The sequence below is a fragment of the Sparus aurata genome, chromosome 9, assembly GCF_900880675.1.
Source record: "Sparus aurata chromosome 9, fSpaAur1.1, whole genome shotgun sequence".
Lineage (NCBI taxonomy): Eukaryota > Metazoa > Chordata > Actinopteri > Spariformes > Sparidae > Sparus > Sparus aurata.
In genome coordinates this window covers 8,204,157-8,224,157 of record NC_044195.1, presented here as the reverse complement: position 1 = coordinate 8,224,157, position 20,001 = coordinate 8,204,157, and the positions used below count along the sequence as shown (strand labels likewise).

The window sequence follows — 20,001 nt, the reverse complement described above, 5'->3', positions numbered from 1 at the left end:
ACAAAGGGGGGTATATGTTTTGTGTTTTGGCACTTGGTGGACTCTAGTGCTTAGAGGCTTCGTCCTCAGTCTGAGTCCAAAAGCCAAGTTGCAGTGCATGAATTGTGATGTGTGAGCTGTGATAATATCAAGCTGTATGATTGTTTGTTAAAAGATGTGTTTGGGGCCCGGTTGTGCTAAGTGTTCAGAGTTGTTGGTGCTTATTGTGTCCTCGTAAGCTGTGTGTGGGTGTTGAGAGTCAGCTGAAAGCTGATGTGAAAGCTGAGTGTTTGTCTATAGAATTAACCATAAGTAATCTATATATTAAATGCACATTATTAGAATATAAAGTACACAATGCATAGGTATTGTGATTGATAGGGGGGTGTATCAGTAGGGAATTTTTATACCAGTCCTCATTGAGGCAGACTGGCAAATGGGACACATTTCTGCCTACAACCTAGAAGTGATAGTTCAAATACTGTCTTGGTCACAGTTTTAAAATGTGGATAAATGAGTGAAAAGTTATTTGGCAGGAAGATTTCCTTGGCTCCATTCTAAATTGAGTAGTAAGCTTCAGAAGTGTTTTTTAACCTTCAGCTAAAGTTGATATTGTAAATCAGAACTAGGTTTCAAAGGACCTGCCTGTAAATTGGCTGGATAACAAGGGAAATTAAGAATTAGTGGTATGGGGATGTACTTGTCAATACAGTTAGTACTTATATGCACAAATAGCATTGTTGTATCATGTTAAAGAGAAAAATTATGATAAAAGTGATAATGAAAAGCTAAGAGGATATCATGTGGAGAGAATGTGAAGAAAGGAGCTTGTTCAGGAAAAAAGTAGGCTGAAATATGATAGAAAGGTGTGAGATTAATAGGAAATATATGTATATATATATATATATATATATATACACATACATATATATATATATATACATACATATATATATATATATATATATATATATATATATATATACACATACATATATATATACATACATATATACATACATATATATATATATATATATATATATATATATATATATATATATATATATATATATATATATATATATACATATATGAGATGTGCGCTGAAATGCAATGCATCTTTGTTGGATTTTGATCAGAGAGATCCAACTTAGCGTTCTTTGACGCTATTGAGCAGTGTAGGAGTAATTATCTGGGGATGTCTGTTGATTTGTTTTAATGTGGAGAAGTCCAATGAACACGCTAAGTAGACATTTGTTAACGTACGGACAATTGTTTATTTGGTTGATTGATGCAACTGGTCAAGGTATGAAATTGTGTTTTTATTCACTGCAACTTCCACATACAATAGTGGGAGCCCGGATGAGAAGCAAAGGAGAATTAGTTTGAGTAAAGAAATCAATATTTCAAAGGCGAAATACCGGTAAAACGGAATCTGACGTGAAATTTGAATATAAACCATGACAGATTTAAAGGTAGTGGATAAATAAAAGCACGATTGGAGTGGTGTGACGAACATCTAACTAAACCACTGATGTAACGGGATATTTAAATAAATTGGGGAATCTTGGGGTATCCGAAAGCAGTGTAGTTAGACATATATGCAGCAGAGTGAAGATATTTTCTTTCGGAGATTAGAACCGGATCATACATTTTGAATTTGAAACACCTCCTTAGTGCAAATGGTAAACTTGAGATTAAAGGATAAAGTTGTCGTGGGTACCGCAATGTTTTTGGTTTAAGGTGTAGTTTTCGTCATAAAATACCTGTTTGAATGTTGGCAGATAGAAAGCGTTAGTTGATGGCTGACAAGGAGCCGATCCAGCTCTCTTTTTTGTCTCTCTGCGACTGAGATGAGTTTAGAGTGTGTGTGCCCGTGGAGTAGAGAGAAGTGGAGAGAGAAAGGAGGGGCTGAGCTGGTGTGTGAACGCGCGGACACAGAGAGAGCGTCTCTGCGACTTGTGTTGGATTGTGTTGTAAACCCCTCCCACACTTAGATACAGAGGACCAATGTAGTTATTTAAAGATTTAATGATTTTGCGATTTCAAAATAAAACAGATCTGCATCAATGAAATAATGATGTTAAGCCGAATCTGTGTAATGTTTATATTACTTGGACAGTGATAACGAAGTGACATGTTTGGCTTGTTCTTAGTGCGGCTGTAATAATAGTTTTGTTTGTGTTTTTCTTTTTCTTTCTATACACCGGGGATGCGAGAGACTGAGAAAGAAGGCGTAACATCCAAGGTCGGGAGACGAACGTCAATCACCAGACCCCGGTTATGTATACAGGCGTCATCCGCCTGCGCGGCACACACTAAATCTGCCACGCTAGTGCGCTTTTATCTAGAAACTCTTTAAACACACACACGAATACACCTACTTGAAGCTATGAAGATAGATACGCACATACATACACACACACACACTCAAGTAAACATACACGTTCATACACTCACTTAGCCTATGTTTAAGGTTCCGACAAGTACATGCACACAAGTGTTTCTGCACATACATGTGGAGTATTGCTTAGGGGAGAATTACAAGTAATGCTTGGCAACTGACTGACCAACTATAATACATGAAAGGTTGGTAACAGTGATTTCATTATCAGAGTATATAGTTCAGTTGAACCTTGGATGATTCAAAAGTTTGATATCGGAATAATTCATAATGGTTGAAGGAGATAAACGTCGTGAAATAGACAGTGGGCAGATTGGTGCAGACGTTAGAGACAGGTTATCGGTTCTCAGTGGGAACTAGTGGACTTTTAGGTTTTTATTTTCGTTGCATCTTTACAGACATCTGAGTCAACAAAGTTGTAATTTTACTAGATTAATTGTGTCTGTCGACAAGATTATACTTGGTCCCAGTACGGTTTTCTTACTTTTAGAGTGATATATTACTGGTTTTCTCTGAGGTTGGCAAAGTTTACTCCATGTTCCTTTGAGAAGTGGTTGTGGTGACACAGTGTTTTGACATTTCTAACTGATAAAATTTGATTTAAGTGACGCCCTTGGATGGAGTAACTTGTCTTTCCTGTAATATTGTTTAAGGGTTAGGGTTAGAAGAGTTTATGAACAAGAAAGTGAAAGAATATAATTTCATAATGCCGAAAAGGGAATTTAGAACTTTAAGAGCAACTACCCCTGTTGATGTGGTGTACAAAAGCAACTCTCTTATTAAAAGGATTGGAAGTGTCACAGATATGGCATAAGTGCTGGTCGGAAATTGATCAACCCTGGCCGGTGGATAGAACCCTCAAGGAATGAAGGAATCCTTTATTTATTCAGGGAAGGTCAATTGAGAGCAAACTCTCTTTTTCCAATAATGTCTGGAGTACAAAATACATTAAAGCATGTACACAATATGATCATAAATCATGATTACATTCAGACTGCAGAGCATTGAACAATAGGTATTTGAAACTATCTAAGGAAATAAGATAATTTAGTTTGAGAGTTTGCTGTGAGTTATTCCATTTCTAAGGGGCATAGACCTGAAGAGCAGTCTTTCCCATTACGGTTCTTAGAGCGAAAATGTGTACAAATAAGGACTCTTGGGAACAAATGTGCAAATTCAAAGTTATAAATGAGATGAAATTGATGAGATAGTCAAGTAAAACATACAGCAGAGCCTTGTAGGTAAAAAATTATGCAGTGCTGTTCCCTCCTTTCAGATAAAGATGGCCATCCACCCTTGTCATAAAGAACACAGTGATGAGTTCTAAACTCATCACCTGTAATAAAACAAAGTGTAGAACGATACCTTGTCTCAAGGGGCTTCAAAATCGAGAAAATGGCATGCATATAGATGCGTCAGCATAATCTAGAACAGGTAAAAGTGGCCTGAACAAGTTGTTTTCTACAGTTTAAATTAAAACAAGCTTTATTATGAGAAAAGAATGATAATTCAATCTTTAGTTTTTAGTAGAAACATGAATTTAAAGAGATTTAAACTATCCTATCAAAATGTCTAGATATTTGATTGGGAACCTTTCAATAGGAGTCCCATTCAATGTGAGGATACTACTGTCTATAAGAGAAAAAGGTGATAATCTTGTGAATAACATGCATTTTGTCCTTTGGGGGATTAAATAGTAATTTGAGATCAGTCTCAATCAATCAGAGATTTTGTTGATATGATAAACCGATAGGAGGTAAGAGATACATGCTAGTAGTTATAGACAGATTTTGGCGATGGCTTGTCCTATTAAGGGTAAGGATGCTTGGTCTGTTGCCACATTCCTATGTCAGAAGTTCATAGGCCGATGGGGGCTTCTAAAGCGCATATCCTCAGATAATGGGAGAGAGGTTGTGGATAAAACAGTAGATTAATCCAATGGAAATTGGGAGGTCAACGTTTAGGAGAGATCTATCATTCTCAAAGTCAAAGTATTTGAGAAGAAAAAACAAGGGTGGTCTGAAGAACTGCATTGTCTTAATCTGCCAACACACAGGTCCAAATTGGGTCGCGTCGCATTAATAGAATGTCGCTTGAGCAAACATTTACCGTGTTTACGCCCCATCCCAGGCCCCACTACAATAAAATGGACGTATGAGTGATGAACTACACACCAACATAAGTATAAAGAATAAACCTTGTGGTAACATTCAGTGACTAGTATACAGCCTGTATGCAATTAGGGTGCGTTGCTCGGAACGAATGTGTCAAACAAACCACCTGGCTGAATAAGTTATCAAAGGTTAGTGTCTGTGTGATGAGATCCAACCATATGCTTGTATGGGAAGATCAGAGTGATTGTGAATTTTGTCAGAATGATAAGTCCATTGGAAGTTTAGCACCTCTGTCCCAGTGAGTCAATTAAAATCATGAGGAATAAAGCGGGGAAAGTAGAAACTGTATCTGATGCTTGTGCAGACTCTGCTGAATTAAGAGCAGATAAGTGGAGAGAAATGTGGTCAATTTTGGCACCAGGGCACCCATGGGGTGTGGTCATTGAAATATAGAATGCTTAAGAAGATCAGAGTATTGAGTAGCACATAGACAAGAGCACAATTAGACACAAACAATGAAGAGACACACGTAAACAGAAATATTGGTTAAGCGTTAAAGAATAAGTGCTGCTTCTAACAATATTTGATAGTTGATGGTTTGACCAAGAGTTTATTTTGATAATATAAAGATGCGAATCCTGTCATAGTCTAGTCAAAATCAATTTGTAGATTAAGAAAAGAAAATATCCAGTCAGCCCTAAAGTTGAAATCATTGTCACCCGTTTGAGTCGCCCTCATCTTGTCTGAAAAGATGTCAAAGGGGGGTGGAGATCATGAAAGCCCCTTGGGGTCATGAATGAAGCTGGTTAGCAGATGTAACATAAATGTTAAAAATTCGATCAGATGGGGTTTCATTATAGATTTAACAAACGCATGTTTAAGTATTCCTGTTCATCTGGACTCACAGTTCTGGGTTGCTTTTATTATCAATGGTAAACTTTATTATTGGATGCAGATGCCATAGGGGTTTCTTCTCCAATTCATTTTGTGTTTGTCAAGGAACTGAGAACTTGGCATTAGTGGCAATTAGGTGATAATGCACATGTTTGGGATGTTGACAGTGGTTGTGTATATGTTCTTCTATATAGGGGCATGGTTAAACTGAGACAATGTCTCTACTTTGTTTTCTGGCAGAAAACAGTCCTTAAGTTTTCAAGGACAAGTTGCAACTTATTTCACAAACTTTAAGATGCTATTGTACTCCGGAGGGTTCCGATTACATCCAGACAATTATGGATGTTCAAAAACTGTGATTAAACTGTGGATTAATAATTTTGTGGAGATCTCCCAACCCATGTACGACCTCATACATGGGGGTAAAATTTGACCAAGACTGACGTTGACTGACTTGCAGAGATGACCTCTACTGACTTAAATCTACTGACTCAGATCAAGCCTGATGCATTTTTACTAAGGCCTCTTAAACCATAGATAGACACTTCAATCTTTTTGAAATGTTGCAAATAGTGATTGATCGATCAGTAATTGAAATATCTTTCCACCACAGACATGGCTATAGTAAAATCGTCAGAGGGCTGTAATAGCTGCTTTCCCCAAAAAGTTATGGCCATAGCTGATATAACCATGTATCATCTAACTGTTGTGTTTGTGTTGCATGCTGCTCCCTGAAATAACTACTCACCTAAACAAAGCATGAGTATGGAACTAACAAAGGTCTTACTAATAATGTTGCATGCCACCTTACAAAAATGTACAGTCCCTAACACATCAGGTTTTGCTTCCTACAGCTCTGGATGGAAAACTGCATCCATGTCCGGATGGCTGATACTGTGTCAAAACAAATACAAAGCATTATTTGAAACACCTCTCATTAACCCTAATGCTATCTTCTTTTTCAGATGAGTTTGCAGTGAAATATCCAACCGATGGATCTCCTTATGTCTCATAAGCAATATCTAATAACGTGTCTGCTCAGGCAGCTGGAAATGTGGCAATAACTTGGGGTTTTTCTTTTTTAGGAAACAGGAATGGACGTTGCAGTTAAAACTAACATGCAAACATTATAATCTCTACCTGTCTGTATAGTGGCATGCAAATATGAAGTTCATACAGGTTTTGCTGACCCAGTGCAGCTCCAAAGGCAGCTGCTCTTACATCTGTCTCACCAAGGACAAGAGGTTGAAAGCACTCGAGCATTCAGGAGAGGATACTGGGAATGTCCTCTCAGACAATGAACAAGAAGGAATATTTAGTGACATCAATTCAAAATGCAATCAAATAAAATATGTTGTTTGTTGTGTGTTATTCAACTTGCTGATGAGATGAAATAAAAAGATGAGTGATTAGTGACAACGATAAGAAGAAAGCAGTAGCATTGCCTGGAGCAGAGGTGTCCAAACTCTGAATATGAATCTAAATGGACAAAAGAGGGAATGGAAGAAGAAATGAAAAATTCAAGATGCAAAATTGAAGATTGAATGGAAAATTGAAATTGAAGTTTGGAAAATGTAAGATATTAAAGCAAGTGGTGTGCCACTGCTGTTATTATGTGTACATTAGGAGATTAGTGTGACACAAGGGGTATATTAAAAGCAGACATACATGATATGCCATACAAAGCAAAATAGAAATGAAGGGGAGATTATTTGAGAGCTGTTTATGATCCCGAAGTTGGATTTTGGACATGCCTGATCTAAAATGCATAGTAATAGTGATGGATGTTGTATTCATGATATATAGCATCTGATGTTTTTGTTTGCAAAGATGGGGGGGGTTTCTCTTCTCAGGATGACAGTGGAGAGATTGACCTGTCTGGGGACAGGACAGGACTGACAACATGCCAAACCAGATGGCAATGCAGCTGAGAGCGAGATTGCAGTTAACACAGCAAGATGATATGTTTGTTATGTCATGTAGAATTAAATGAATGTTTATGTTCTCATATATGTGCATCCATGCATTATAATGTGGAAATTGTTGTGTTCTGTTGTAATCCTGTGATAATTGCAAACGAATCAAGGAATGAGCATGATCTTAATACTAAAATAGTTTAATTAGACTTTACTCTTTATACTATCGCATAGCGATGTATATACTTCTTATTGATATTTGGAAAATAGGACTTATGAAAGTTTGGAGTTCAATGGTCTATTGGCACATGGTCATTCAGTTAGTGTCTAAATGGTAATTGGTCATTGTAAATTGTAAAAGGAGTTTCCCCGGCTGGATTGGCTTGACGACGTGGATTCTCCATAGTTGATTAGTAAGGTCTCCCTTTTCTTTTTGATACTCCTTAAAAGGGGTAGATTTTTGGAATGGGATTCAACAGCTGATTTGTGGGATTCCCTTACAGTTACACCTGAAAAGCCATAAGCAAAGGTTTCGAGACTTTTCAGAGTTTGCTGAAAAGGAGTGTGCCTGAAGGGAGTTTCGCAGGTGAGGCTAAGAGTAGCTGAATTCGACCTAATTAGGACATGTGAGTGAGTTAACTAGTCATAAAGTAACTTAAAATAAAGTGCTCTAGGACCTGAAGAGGGAACTAGTTATTTAGCTGATTCCAAATTGCAGTTCAAAATAGTACTCTGAAATTAGTAATAGGTTTGAATGAGGAGGACTTTGTTGAAAACAGACAAACTGCGACATGAGTTGGACGAAGGTAAACAATTGTGAATGTGTTTGTGCTTTTCAAGACCGTGTTGGGCTCGAAGGGGGGAATATGAGGTGTCTGCACACTTACACATTCAGAGCTAATCTTTAATAGTGATAGTTGTTTTCCCTTTACTGTGAGGTAAGAGAGATGGCGGATGTGATGTTTTCCATTTTTACCATCAAAGGACTGAAGGTTAAAATATCAGCTCCTGTTGAAGTTTAGAACATTCATTTCAACTCATTCCATTGATTGACTGATCTACCAAAATACATTTGCACTGAAACATTTTTAAATGCTAACAGCAAATACTGGAATATGTGGTTCATTTTGATTAATTGATCACAGAGCTTGTAATTGATTAGATAATTTTTTTAATTGCTTGACAGCACTAACTATTAAGACTATTTCAAATCTAAATTGTTTCCCCCGTCGTGTTTATGACACAAGGTGGAAAAAATATTTGCCGGGAGGGATATCTTTTGAATTTTCCTAACTGTTTGGTTCACTTGCCTCTCAGGTCTTCCATGATGCAATGCTTTTGTGTTCCCCCATAAATCTTTCATTAGTATTATTTCCAACTCAATAAACTCAAAAAGTAAGGCAATAAGGAAAGATCTACACAGAGTGAAAATATTGTAAATTGGATTCCACCCTAAAAGAGTTTGCACTTTCATTAGGTGGTTCACAATCTTATAGGGAAGTGAAAGTCTGTCAAGTGTTGAACTGAGGAATGATCATGTCACAGAGTCAGTGGCCTCACTGAAGACATAGCATTAAAAAAACCTTAAAATATGTAAACAACAAGATATCCAATTAAAAGGTGCCTTAACTTAAATATATTCCTGTTTGAATGAATTGAAAGAATAAATAAAGTTATTGGTACAAGGTAAACTGGCCATTAATATAATTTACAGAACTGAGAGTAAGATATAAGTATCTCATTAGCACATTCTCTGTATACTGGTGTTCTATAATGAGGCTGTGGCAGCTCCTGTTAAGAGACAGCTTTGCAGAACAAACACAGGCAGGCGAGCACTCACTCTGTTTGGACAAACTCTGAAGTCTGTCCAGCTCTTTGGACACTGAAGTGAGGTTGGCATTCAGCAGATCTCTCTCTTTAGACACAGAGGACAGCTTGTCATTACTGGCCTGGAGACGCTCCGTCAGGTTGGCTTTGATAGTGGAGTGTTCTACAGCTAAATCCCGGTCTGAAATAAGATCAAGATTGACTCATGCATTGAGACCAATACTGACTAAAGGTTCTATATTTGAGTCAAAATCATTCTAACTTGTACTAAGACTGAGGAAGATGCTCATTCTGCTCACGCAGTCTATGAAATATCAACCTAAAGGCTGAAATGAACTTGAAGTCCAAACAGTGTTGTACATTCTTTATGATAATATCCTCTGATGTTTCCCCAGCAAATATCTAAATACTGAGCAACCTGCACCTGAATTCAAACATGGTTCAGCTCTTGACCATCCACAGATGGATCAAATGACAAACATCAAACATGTCATTTTGCTGCACTAGCTGCTTGAATATATCTCTTTTTACCATGGCTTTAAAATCATATTCATAAAGACACGTTCATCTTTCAGAGCAGAATAATGCTCCTGAAATCACAAGTTCAACCTGACACTGACTGATGAGAAACAGACTCACAGGTGACACCGAGGATGATGAGTCCAACCAGCAGGACAACACTGAGCAGCCCCAGACAGAGAACCACGGCTCCATGAAGCCTCCTCTCTGAGCTCCTGGGACCTGAACACAGAGAGGACATATCATGATCATAACCCCTGATTATACACAACATCAATATGCACAACCCATGTGTGTGAGTGAGCATTCTTACCCGTCTGATTTGTTGAAGGTGTTGGGTCGACAGGCTTTTTGTAATCAGCATTTGCATAGATCTCCTCCATCGCTCAAAAGGTAACCAGCTCTCTCCTAAACAGTCAGCTTATGTATATGCTGATGGTTCGTTTCAATGTCTCTTAAGGTTTTCAGGAAGTCACCAGTTTTAAAAGCGGATGAAAATAGTTTGCACAGGTAACATCCACTGCTAACTCAATATTTCTAAGTTCCACATCAGTGGAAAGGCACATGATCATTTACAGTGCTGCTTGAAAGTTTGTGAACCCTCCAGGCACAGTCACTGTTTTTCTAAAACACATTAAAATAACCTTATTAAACATACGTTCAAATCCCAATTTGTAAAGAAGACCTTTAAAATAATGGACACACACACAAAAAGGGATACATCTTCATTATTTAATACAACAAAAGTTTTTTATTTTAAAAATCTAACATGTGCAAAACTATGTGAACCCTTTCAGTTAGTAACTTGTGGCTCCTCCTTTGGCAGCCATTACTTCAACCAAACATCAAAAGTCTCTCACATCTGCTTATAGGCATTTTTGGCCACTCCTCCTGGAAGAACTCAGCCAGTTGGGAGAGGTTGGAGGGACATCTGGCATGTACCAACTTCTTCAGGTCTCACTACAACATTTCAATTGGATTAAGGTCCGGACTTTGACTGAGCCAATCCAGAGTATGAATCCTCTTTCTCTCAAGCTATTCCTTTGTAGTTTTGCTGGAATGCTTTTGGTCGTTGTCTTGTTGCACAATCCATTATCGCCCCAGCTTCAACTGCCTGACCGATGTAAGGAGATTCAAGAATTTGTTGACGGGACTGAGAATTCATGGTTCCCTGGATAATATGGAGTCGTCCAGTTCCAGAAGCAGAAAAGAACCCCTAGACCTTCACATGACTCGTCTGTCCAGAGAATGGACTTCCAGAAAGCCCCTGGTTTGTCCAAGCGCTCTCTGGCAAAGTTAAAACAGGAAGCTTTGTTCTTTTTTGAGAGCAGAGGCTTCCTTCTAGAAACCCTCCCACAAATGTCATGGCTATTCAATTTTTGTCTTAATGTAGATGGGTGCACATTTGTCCCAGATGCTGCCTTATAGCCCTCCCCAGACTGATGGGCTGTCACTACCAGGGGCGTCACTAGGTTTAAAGGACAGGGGAGGCTTAGCCCCCAAGAGATGCACAGGATGTGAGCCAATGTAGCACGCAAGGACATTTCCCAACAGCTGACAAAGACTGAGAAATTATTTATTTTTGTTATATCAGTCTGTTTTTGATCTTTTTCTCCCTCAGCGTCTCCTTTTGCCTGACCCTTCAAGATACACTGAAACACAATGAATTGAATTAATAACTGATCAACATAGAGGCTAATGCCATGACTTTTGCTCACAACACAATAATTGGTTGCTCCCAAATATTTTGAAGTCGCACAGATTACATTTTGGGTATATATGTGACTAAAATGGTTGCAATTTCAAGCCCTGAAAAATATTACTTAAAGGGATATTCTGGTGACCCCAGAAACGATCGCACGACAACAATACACTGCAGTAAATGGATCCAAATATAAACCGCCACCAAAAAGCCACAAATAATGCTCAGAACAGCACCAAACTTCAGCAACAGTACAAATAGGGTCTCAGCACATAGTCCGGGGCATCTAACCTCCGCTAGCTTAGCTGGATTTCTACTTTACCACTTTTACCACTCTTCTGCAGCAGCTTCCTGTTGACGGGAAGTCCCGGCAACTCGATTACCGAGTGCAGTAGAGTTCCGTGGCTCATGGATGAAAATGTATGATTATGACTCCATGGAAAAGCAATCAAAGTTCATATGTGTCTTACCTGCCAGTTTATAACAGTTATTATCGAGAGTGGACAGGGAAAAGAACGGAATTGAGCATTTCTAATCGCACTCAGTAATCGACTTCCCCGACCCGGAAGCTGATGGAGGAGAATTGAACTCTGTTTTTAGCATCCCAATAGCTTCCCTAGCTAAGCTAGCGGAGGTTAGATGAACCAATTTAGGCTAGAAAATAATCAATTATTAAACAAAGCAACAAAATAATATTTGAACCCAAAATCAACTTAATGCAATAAACGAAATAATCCAAACTATTAGCAAACGAATATTAAACTAAGTGCGACCTGAATTAAATCAACAAAACACCTTCGCTCCCAGCAATGCAACGGAACGGGAGGATGAAGCCCCAGAGCCGAATAAAAATGCAACGAAACAGCAGATAATAAAGGATGCCTACCTCAATGACACGACGGGGAGACACGGACATGCACGCAGACCAACACAGCAGAAGCAGAGAGGGAGCATGGTGACCAACACACCTGGTTTTAATCATAGACATTTATACATGTGTAGCCCTGTGGCCCTTATTTTCATTCATTTGTATGCAGATATAAAAATGTTTATGTTGTGAATGTAGCAGCAGGATGCTTAAGTATCTGGTCATTAATTGAGCGCCAATGGTAGCCACCCATTGTAGGCGGAACGGAGTATAAATAGGGCAGCTCTTCCTGGTGCTTTCTCTTTGCGCTCCTGTCTGACGCGTAACTTCCAGTCCGGAAGTTTTGGCTCTCGGCAGGTAGGATTGTACGCTGCTCGTCCTTACCACGTTGCCAGGTGTTGACCACTACGTTTATTTGTGGGGCAGTGAAGCATCTTTTATTCTCTCATCTCTGTTGGTATGTCTGTAGTCCTTAGCCAATCCTGTCCTCACCTTGTCCAAGGAGGCGGTGCTTAGCATCAGCTACGTGCTGCTGCAAGGTTAGCGACAGCAGAAGCGGCCTTAAGCCTGGTTTATGCATCTGCGTCACGGCGATGGCGTAGCTACGTCGTCGACCCTACGCCATCATTGAGCATTCGAAGTTCTGCGTCGAGGGAACGCGTTGTTCTGCAATTCACCGCCAAGCCGCTAGGGGGGTGTGGCTCTGTCTTTGTTTGGTTTCGGGGGGTTCATATCGGATTCCTTGGTTTTCTTCCAGTCAGACAGTAAACAATGGCAACTGAGATGGAGCGGGTGTTTTTGGAGATGGAGCTCGTGGATATTGAACAACAAATGCTTGTTATACCGTTGACCGGAAAAGCAACTGCCGGAAATGACGTTCTGAGCGGACCAATCACAGTCCTTGCCGTTCGCGTCTCGACGCGTCGACGTGACGCGTAGTCAGGATTTTTTGGAGCCGCACGTCAGGCTACGGCGTAGGGTCCGCGTAGGGGTCTGCGTCGACGACATAGCTACGCCGTCGCCACGACGCAGAAGCATAAATCAGGCTTTAGTGGCATCCGAGCAGGATAGCTGTAACGCTAAAAGTAAAGTAACAACACTCCTAACTTCCAAGAGTGACGGAGAGTCGTCCTGTGGTTGATGTGTATAAACTTTGAGAATTTGCCAGAGGTAAATACATGTGTTTTGATGTACTTGGAGCTGTTGTTTGATTGTAAATGTGTAAAAGACGAGCTGAATTGCTAAGCGCTGTTAGCCGTTAGCTTAGCGTGCATACTGTTAATTCCACATTGCAGCTAGCAATTGCTCATTTGTTAATTACTGTGGGTTTTTCCCCATGAATTAGCCTGTAGCTTTATTACCAAGAGGAATTATGTGATTCAGGACCGGACATTTGCCATAAGAGGGAGAGAGTGAGGACCGGGAGAGCCCTGTATGGAGCCAGAAGGGTGACTTTAAAATTTGGCATCCAAAAAAAAAATTGGCATTGAAAACAAAACCAGTACTGAAAAAAGAAACATTGTCATTGAAACATTTGAATTGAAAACAGTTGTATTGGCATTGAAACAAGTATTGAAAACAGTTGTATTGGCACTGAAACAAGTATTGGCACTGAAAAAAGAAAGTAATTCAAATAATTCAAATCCGAAAATCTTATCATTTTATTTTATTTGGATTTTTTTATTTTTCAATGACAGTCTTCAGATTTTTTCTTCATGTCACTTTTTTTCAGTGACAGATTTTTTTACAATGTCATTTTTTTTCAGCGTCACTGATTTTCAGTTTCAACTTTCTGTCACTGTTTTGGCGTCGAGAGGGAAGGGCCTGAGGGGAGGGGCAAGTAGAGCGTGGTTTGCATATCATTTGAGAAGGTAATGGCAGCAGCCTGCAGGAAGGCGGGGCTGGACGGTCCAGCCATAATACACCATGTTAGGGCCCGTGTGCCGGCCGTCTCTGGGCAACACAGAGTCCAACTACCTTGCGGACTTTTCTTCAAGCTCTCTCCTGATGTGTCCAAGTCTCTGTGTATCTGGTTCTGTCCCGCAGCTCCCGAGCTCCGGTCTCTATGCGTATGGAGTGTGGTGGTAGTACCAGGGCGCCGAGTAACGGGGCATTAGCCACAGTTAGCACAACAGTAGAACAGCCTGTTGCTCCGAGCTGGGGCTGCAGCGTCGACAGCAGCGCTCTGGTCTGCTCCCCGAGCTCTGTGCCACCGCACCGCTACCGGAGACTAGAGACCAGAGCTCCCCTATAAACTCAGTTCATGTGAATAATATCACTAATCCTACAATGACTCCTTTGAGTCGAAGCGAATAAACTCAACAAGTCAGTGTGCGGGGAAAGTCAGCTGTGATTGTGCTACTGTGGTTCATAGTAAAGTACAACAGACGGCTGTAATCAAGTAACAGACACGTATTTTCATAACTGACTGACTTTTCTCCAAGCACTCTCCTTTATTGTCCGGTCTCTTTATGCGTGTGCAGCGGTGCGGTGGCACAGAGCTCGGGGAGCAGACTGAGCGCTGCTGTCGGCGCTGCAGCCCCGGCTCGGAGCGACACAGCTGGGGCTAATGCTCGTTAGCTCCTTACTACTACCACACTCCATACGCATATAGATACCGGAGCTCGGGGTCTCCGGTAGCGGTGCGGTGGCACAGAGCTCGGAGAGCAGACCAGAGTGCTGCTATCGGCGCTGCAGCCCCGGCTCGGAGCAACAGGCTGTTCTACTGTTATGCTAACTGTGGCTAATGCACCGTGCTCGGCGCCCCGGTACTACCACCACACTCCATACGCATATAGAGACCGGAGCTCAGGAGCTCCGGGACAGAACCAGATACACAGAGACTTGGACACATCAGGAGTGAGCTTGAAGAAAAGTCAGCGAGGTAGTTGGACTCTGTGTTGCCCAGAGACGGCCGGCACATGGGCCCTAACATGGTGTATTATGGCTGGACAGTCCAGCCCAGCCTTCCCGCAGGCTGCTGCCATTACCTTCTCAAATGATATGCAAACCGTGCTCTACTTGCCCCTCCTCTCAGGCCCCTCCCTCTCGACGCCAAAACAGTGACAGAAAGTTGAAACTGAAAATCAGTGACACTGAAAAAAAAGGGACATGAAGAAAAAATCTGAAGATTGTCATTGAAAAATACAAAAAAATCCAAATAAAATAAAATGATAAGATTTTCGGATTTGAATTATTTGAACTACTTTCTTTTTTCAGTGCCAATACTTGTTTCAATGCCAATACAACTGTTTTCAAAATAAATGTCTCAATGACAATGTTTCTTTTTTCAGTACTGGTTTTGTTTTCAATGCCAATTTTTTTTTTGGATGCCAAATTTTAAAGTCACTGTTCTGGCTCCATAGCCCTGGACCGTTGGAGAGAGACTGTAGCTGCTGTACTTGATGGTTGGTTCAACGCAGCGTGTGCTGCACCCCACATTCCCTTGCCGCTGAAACTGCACCTTGCCCTTTGCCCTTCCCCCATTCCCCAATCTTCATCTCTGACTGTTTTGGACTTGTGAGTGCACTTCTAACACCGTGCACGTGCTTTTTGTTTATTCTGGGTAACCAGTGAACTGGCCATTTGTTTCTGGCCTCAGCGCTCACAAGCTTCGACCGGGCCTGCAACGTTTTCTTTTATTTACTTTTAATAGCCCGGTGTGAATGTGTGTGTGAGTGTGGGCTGTGGACATTTGAGTTTTTCTGATTTAACCTTGTCTCTGTGTGTTCATCATGGGTCATTTGTGAACCTACTAGAGCATGTCATTGAGAGTTTTGAACACTGTTATCAGTGCACACTTAAAGGTCAACAGTGAACTAGTTAACTAATTCCAACTTACCAATTTGTGACTTTGTAATGAATGAGTCTAGTTGTTTCTACTAAATCCTGTGTTGTAATTGTAAAGGTAATACTTTTTGGATAAATAAGTGGTAAAACAGGTTAAAGTGAACTGTTGATTTAAAGGGGAAGTACCACATTTGTGTGTACTTCTTCATAGTTATTGGAGGCGCTGCCAAGTTAATTTTCATCATTATCACAGTTTTCACAGGTACATAGCGCCATCTTCAGACGAACTCATGCCCCGTCCCATTGTACTACAATACTGAGAGAGATGGTGAGATTTTTTGTTGAAATTGTGTTGATAGGCCAAGTAAAACCGGACTTATGATAAATAATGTACGGCACGCTTTTTCATTAATATTACCGTCACGTTTGCTGCACGTTTGGTGAAGGAAGAGACGGTCAACACGGACTTCTCTCACGAAAGTGTCAGCAAGCAGGAAAAGTTTGCGAGTGGAAAAACACGTTCCTATTGGTGGAAAAAGGCACCACACCAGCCAATCACAAAATTACATGGCAAGACACGTGATTTGGTTGCTGGGGGACAGGAGGGAGTTGTGGAGGGACCGAGATGTGTGTCAAAATGAAAAAATAACTGTACAGTCACACATGTGAAGTTGTGCTGAAAATAGTGACACCAAACAAGGCAAGGTAAATAGTTTTTAAGGTGAAATATAATGGTAAAATCAAAAATAGTCAAAATGGCCAATTATACCCTGGACTGCATAAAATCCTAGTAACACACCCAATCAAAACTCTCTGTAATCCAAATTGAAACATATTTCTTGGTCCACATTTAAATTCATTAAGCTATTTATTACCAACACCCCTATGAGGTAGGCCTATTCTGATCTCTGGTGGCCTATTCTGGTCGTGTGTGTTTGTTTGTGTGTGATACACCTGATGACACAAAAAGGAAGAAATGTATCTATATACATTGTAAAACTAGGAGAATAATGGGCATTATCTATATGAACAAGTGGAATGGATTGGATAATGACGCACTGAAGAGGCTCTCTCTACCTTACACAATGAAGTGAAGGGAAACTGACAGATTTATGATCATATTAAAGTGAATGATGACAGATTATATAATTATTTATTTAAACTCATATTCTGGCCACTTTATATTGAATTTGTCAGCACTTTTTTGTAAAAAAATGAAAAAAAAATAAATAAATAAAAGCCCCCCTAAAGTAGGCCTAATGATGCTCTATTGTGATGGCCTCAGGGTTGGTCCAGCTCTGTCCTCTGTTGTCTGTGTTTTTCCTTTGTTTCAGGAAGTTGATGGGATGAGCTGTGTCATCAGTGATGCAACACACCTAAGCAGGCTGGGCTCAGGTGGCTATAAATCAGACTTGCAGGATTCTCTCTCCTGCCCTGTCCGGCCAACTGACATTATTTGTTTCTTTATTTTGTTCCATATAGATACATCCACACAAACATTGCATACATACTGACAACTGATATACATAATTAAATTGCTTATTTCCTTGAGTTAATTAAAACCTTTTGCATTATTTACAGACTATGTGTGGTCTCCCTCTTATTTCACATACTGTAGAGCCAGGTTGTGAATCTATTAGAACGTACCTGATGTGCAGATTGTGGGAACCTATCATTTACACACCTGTGCAGATTGATTGTGAAATTACCAGAACACAATGGTAATTATGACTCTGTGGCAGCATCAGCTATTTTCTATGGAGTAGTGTGCTGGAGCAGCAGCATCTCGGCAGCAGGCAGGAGGAGACTTGATAAACTTATTAAGAAGGCCAGCTCCATCCTGGGATGTCCTCTTGACCCAGTGCAGGTGGTGGGAGAGTGCAGGACGATGGATAAGCTTTCATCGCTGCTGGTGCAGGAGTTCCACCCCCTGCAGGTCACTATCTCAGTACTGGGCAGCTCCTTCAGTGACAGACTGATACACCCCAAGTGTGTGAAGGAGAGGTATCGCAGGTCCTTCCTTCCTGCTGCTGTCAGACTGTACAACCAGGACTGCTCCCAGTAGACCGCACTGTGCACTGTGAAATAAAATCTGTAGACACAACTCATTTCTGGTTTAAGTTGGCACTGACTGGGAAATTTTCATACTCATATTTATTAGTTATTAACAACAATACACTACCACACTGTTATAATTACACTGTTTATATTTGTACATTTTATATACGATTTTATTTCTATTTCTGGTCTAGCTCTTCTTACCTCTTTATTATGTTTATTGTTATATAGAACTCTCATTGGCTGCTGTGATGCACATGTTTCCTCGTTTGACAGACTATTCAAGGAATTTCTAATTCTGTAGAGTCAAAGTGCCAAAGACTTCTGATGAGACTCATTATCACACATCTTCTGCTGTGATAATTTTTCTTTACTTCAATCACTAGACTCTCCTGAGTGAAATGATTTTTTTTTTATTTCTGTGTAAATACGTCTTCAAGAAACCTCGGATCACAATCAACTGAAGACACAGATCAAACAAACTGTCAGCAGCTCACTATAAACATGTAAAGTTGATATCGTTTCTGACTTGAGTCGACTTAAATCGTTGTTTTGATGACTTGACAAAGAATAACTGTCTTGAGACTGGACTTGGACTTGTAAGTTGAAGGCCCGAGTCTTGACTTGAGATATGACGACTTGAATGACTTAATTTCTGTTTTATGTGAGGTTGCAGCAGTGTTTTCTCACCAACCTTTTAACTAGATCTGTATCTCTGCAGCGCTGTCCTCTTGTACTGCTGAGGCTAACTGAACAACTTCATATTAAAGCATTTAACTGGCAAAATGAGGTTGAAAAAGACTAGAAGTAGAGTAATCACAGAAAATGTATTGTTCAGTGACTTTTTCGTTCATTCTATTCTAATGTCTAATTTTATGGTGGTACGTAGCCAAAGACAGTAATGAATAGATATTCACTTCAGTGGAATTAAGTCTCAGCCACAGAATACAGGGAGCAGAGGCTGCTATCTAACTGCATTTGTGCGGTGTACTTCAGTGATCACTGTATCTGCATAAATGTCACTAGAGGAAAGTAAGAATGTTTTTTGTCATTTGGATGGAAAGACGCGTGTTCTGAAAATGGGCAGCATGCACTTCTTCATCCCGTAATTGTGAATTCCCTGGCTCAAATTGAGACAGTAAAAAAGGAAGTGCACGGTGCTGCTTGTATGGCGCCCTCCTTTTGCATTCATGTTACTGCCATTTGGTTCTTGCATCTTGGAATATGATGCATTGTTACAACACAGTTGTGGGCTATCTGGTCAAAAACTCAGATATGATGTGTGAAAAAACAAACACATTTTCACAAGCAAAATTGATTAGTCTGAATTGGTGAAAACAGTGAATGTGAGCATAAAGGTCTTTATTCAACAACTTGTCCTGACTGAAAAAAAAGTGAAATTTGGATGGCCATTTTCAAAACTCATGTAAATACTGAGGCATTTTGGCACAGATCCACTGCAGAGAGGTATCACACCGCAGATCATTCCAGCTTAGTTTGGCATTCACACCAGATTTGATGTGTACACAGTCCTCCTCACCCCACCGTGGATCTCCAAGGCCATTATCAGGCTGATCTTCTCTCCAGTACCTGTCAGAGCAGTGACAGAGAGAGTCATGACACTGTTTATCTCTGAAATGAACACAGACCTGACCCAACGTTTTTAGGTCCATCAGCCTCGGAGAAATCACATTTTCCTGGGTCCCGTATTGTTAGCAAGTCACTCCTACATCTTTAAAATGTCTCATTTGTAGTGTTTTCTGGAGAGATTGTCCAGCATCAGTTGCTCCAGGAAGTTCCCCAAAAAGCCTTATGTTTATATTCAACATTAACAAGACCCTCGAGCAAAGCCAGGTGACTTCTTTAAAGAGAAACAAACTGCAATGGTAGATTGTCGGGCTGGACACTTGGACCAACAAAATATCAAG

General features: G+C 40.2%; 2 protein-coding genes across 3 annotated transcripts in view; both read right to left on the bottom strand.

Annotated features, from left to right (window-relative positions):
* The window catches only part of LOC115587498 (C-type lectin domain family 4 member E-like), a 29,635-nt gene extending 19,562 nt beyond the window's left edge, over positions 1-10,073 (bottom strand). Inside the window, exons 1-3 of the mRNA XM_030427348.1 lie at positions 9,970-10,073; positions 9,777-9,878; positions 9,151-9,318 (exon numbers count right to left, since the gene is read on the bottom strand). Coding sequence (XP_030283208.1) covers positions 9,151-9,318; positions 9,777-9,878; positions 9,970-10,039 — 340 coding nt within the window. The 5' untranslated portion in view covers positions 10,040-10,073. The remainder of the gene's footprint in view (positions 1-9,150; positions 9,319-9,776; positions 9,879-9,969) is intronic.
* LOC115587497 (C-type lectin domain family 10 member A-like) overlaps positions 1-20,001 on the bottom strand; it is a 94,425-nt gene that overhangs the window by 37,711 nt on the left and 36,713 nt on the right. The window lies entirely within an intron of this gene.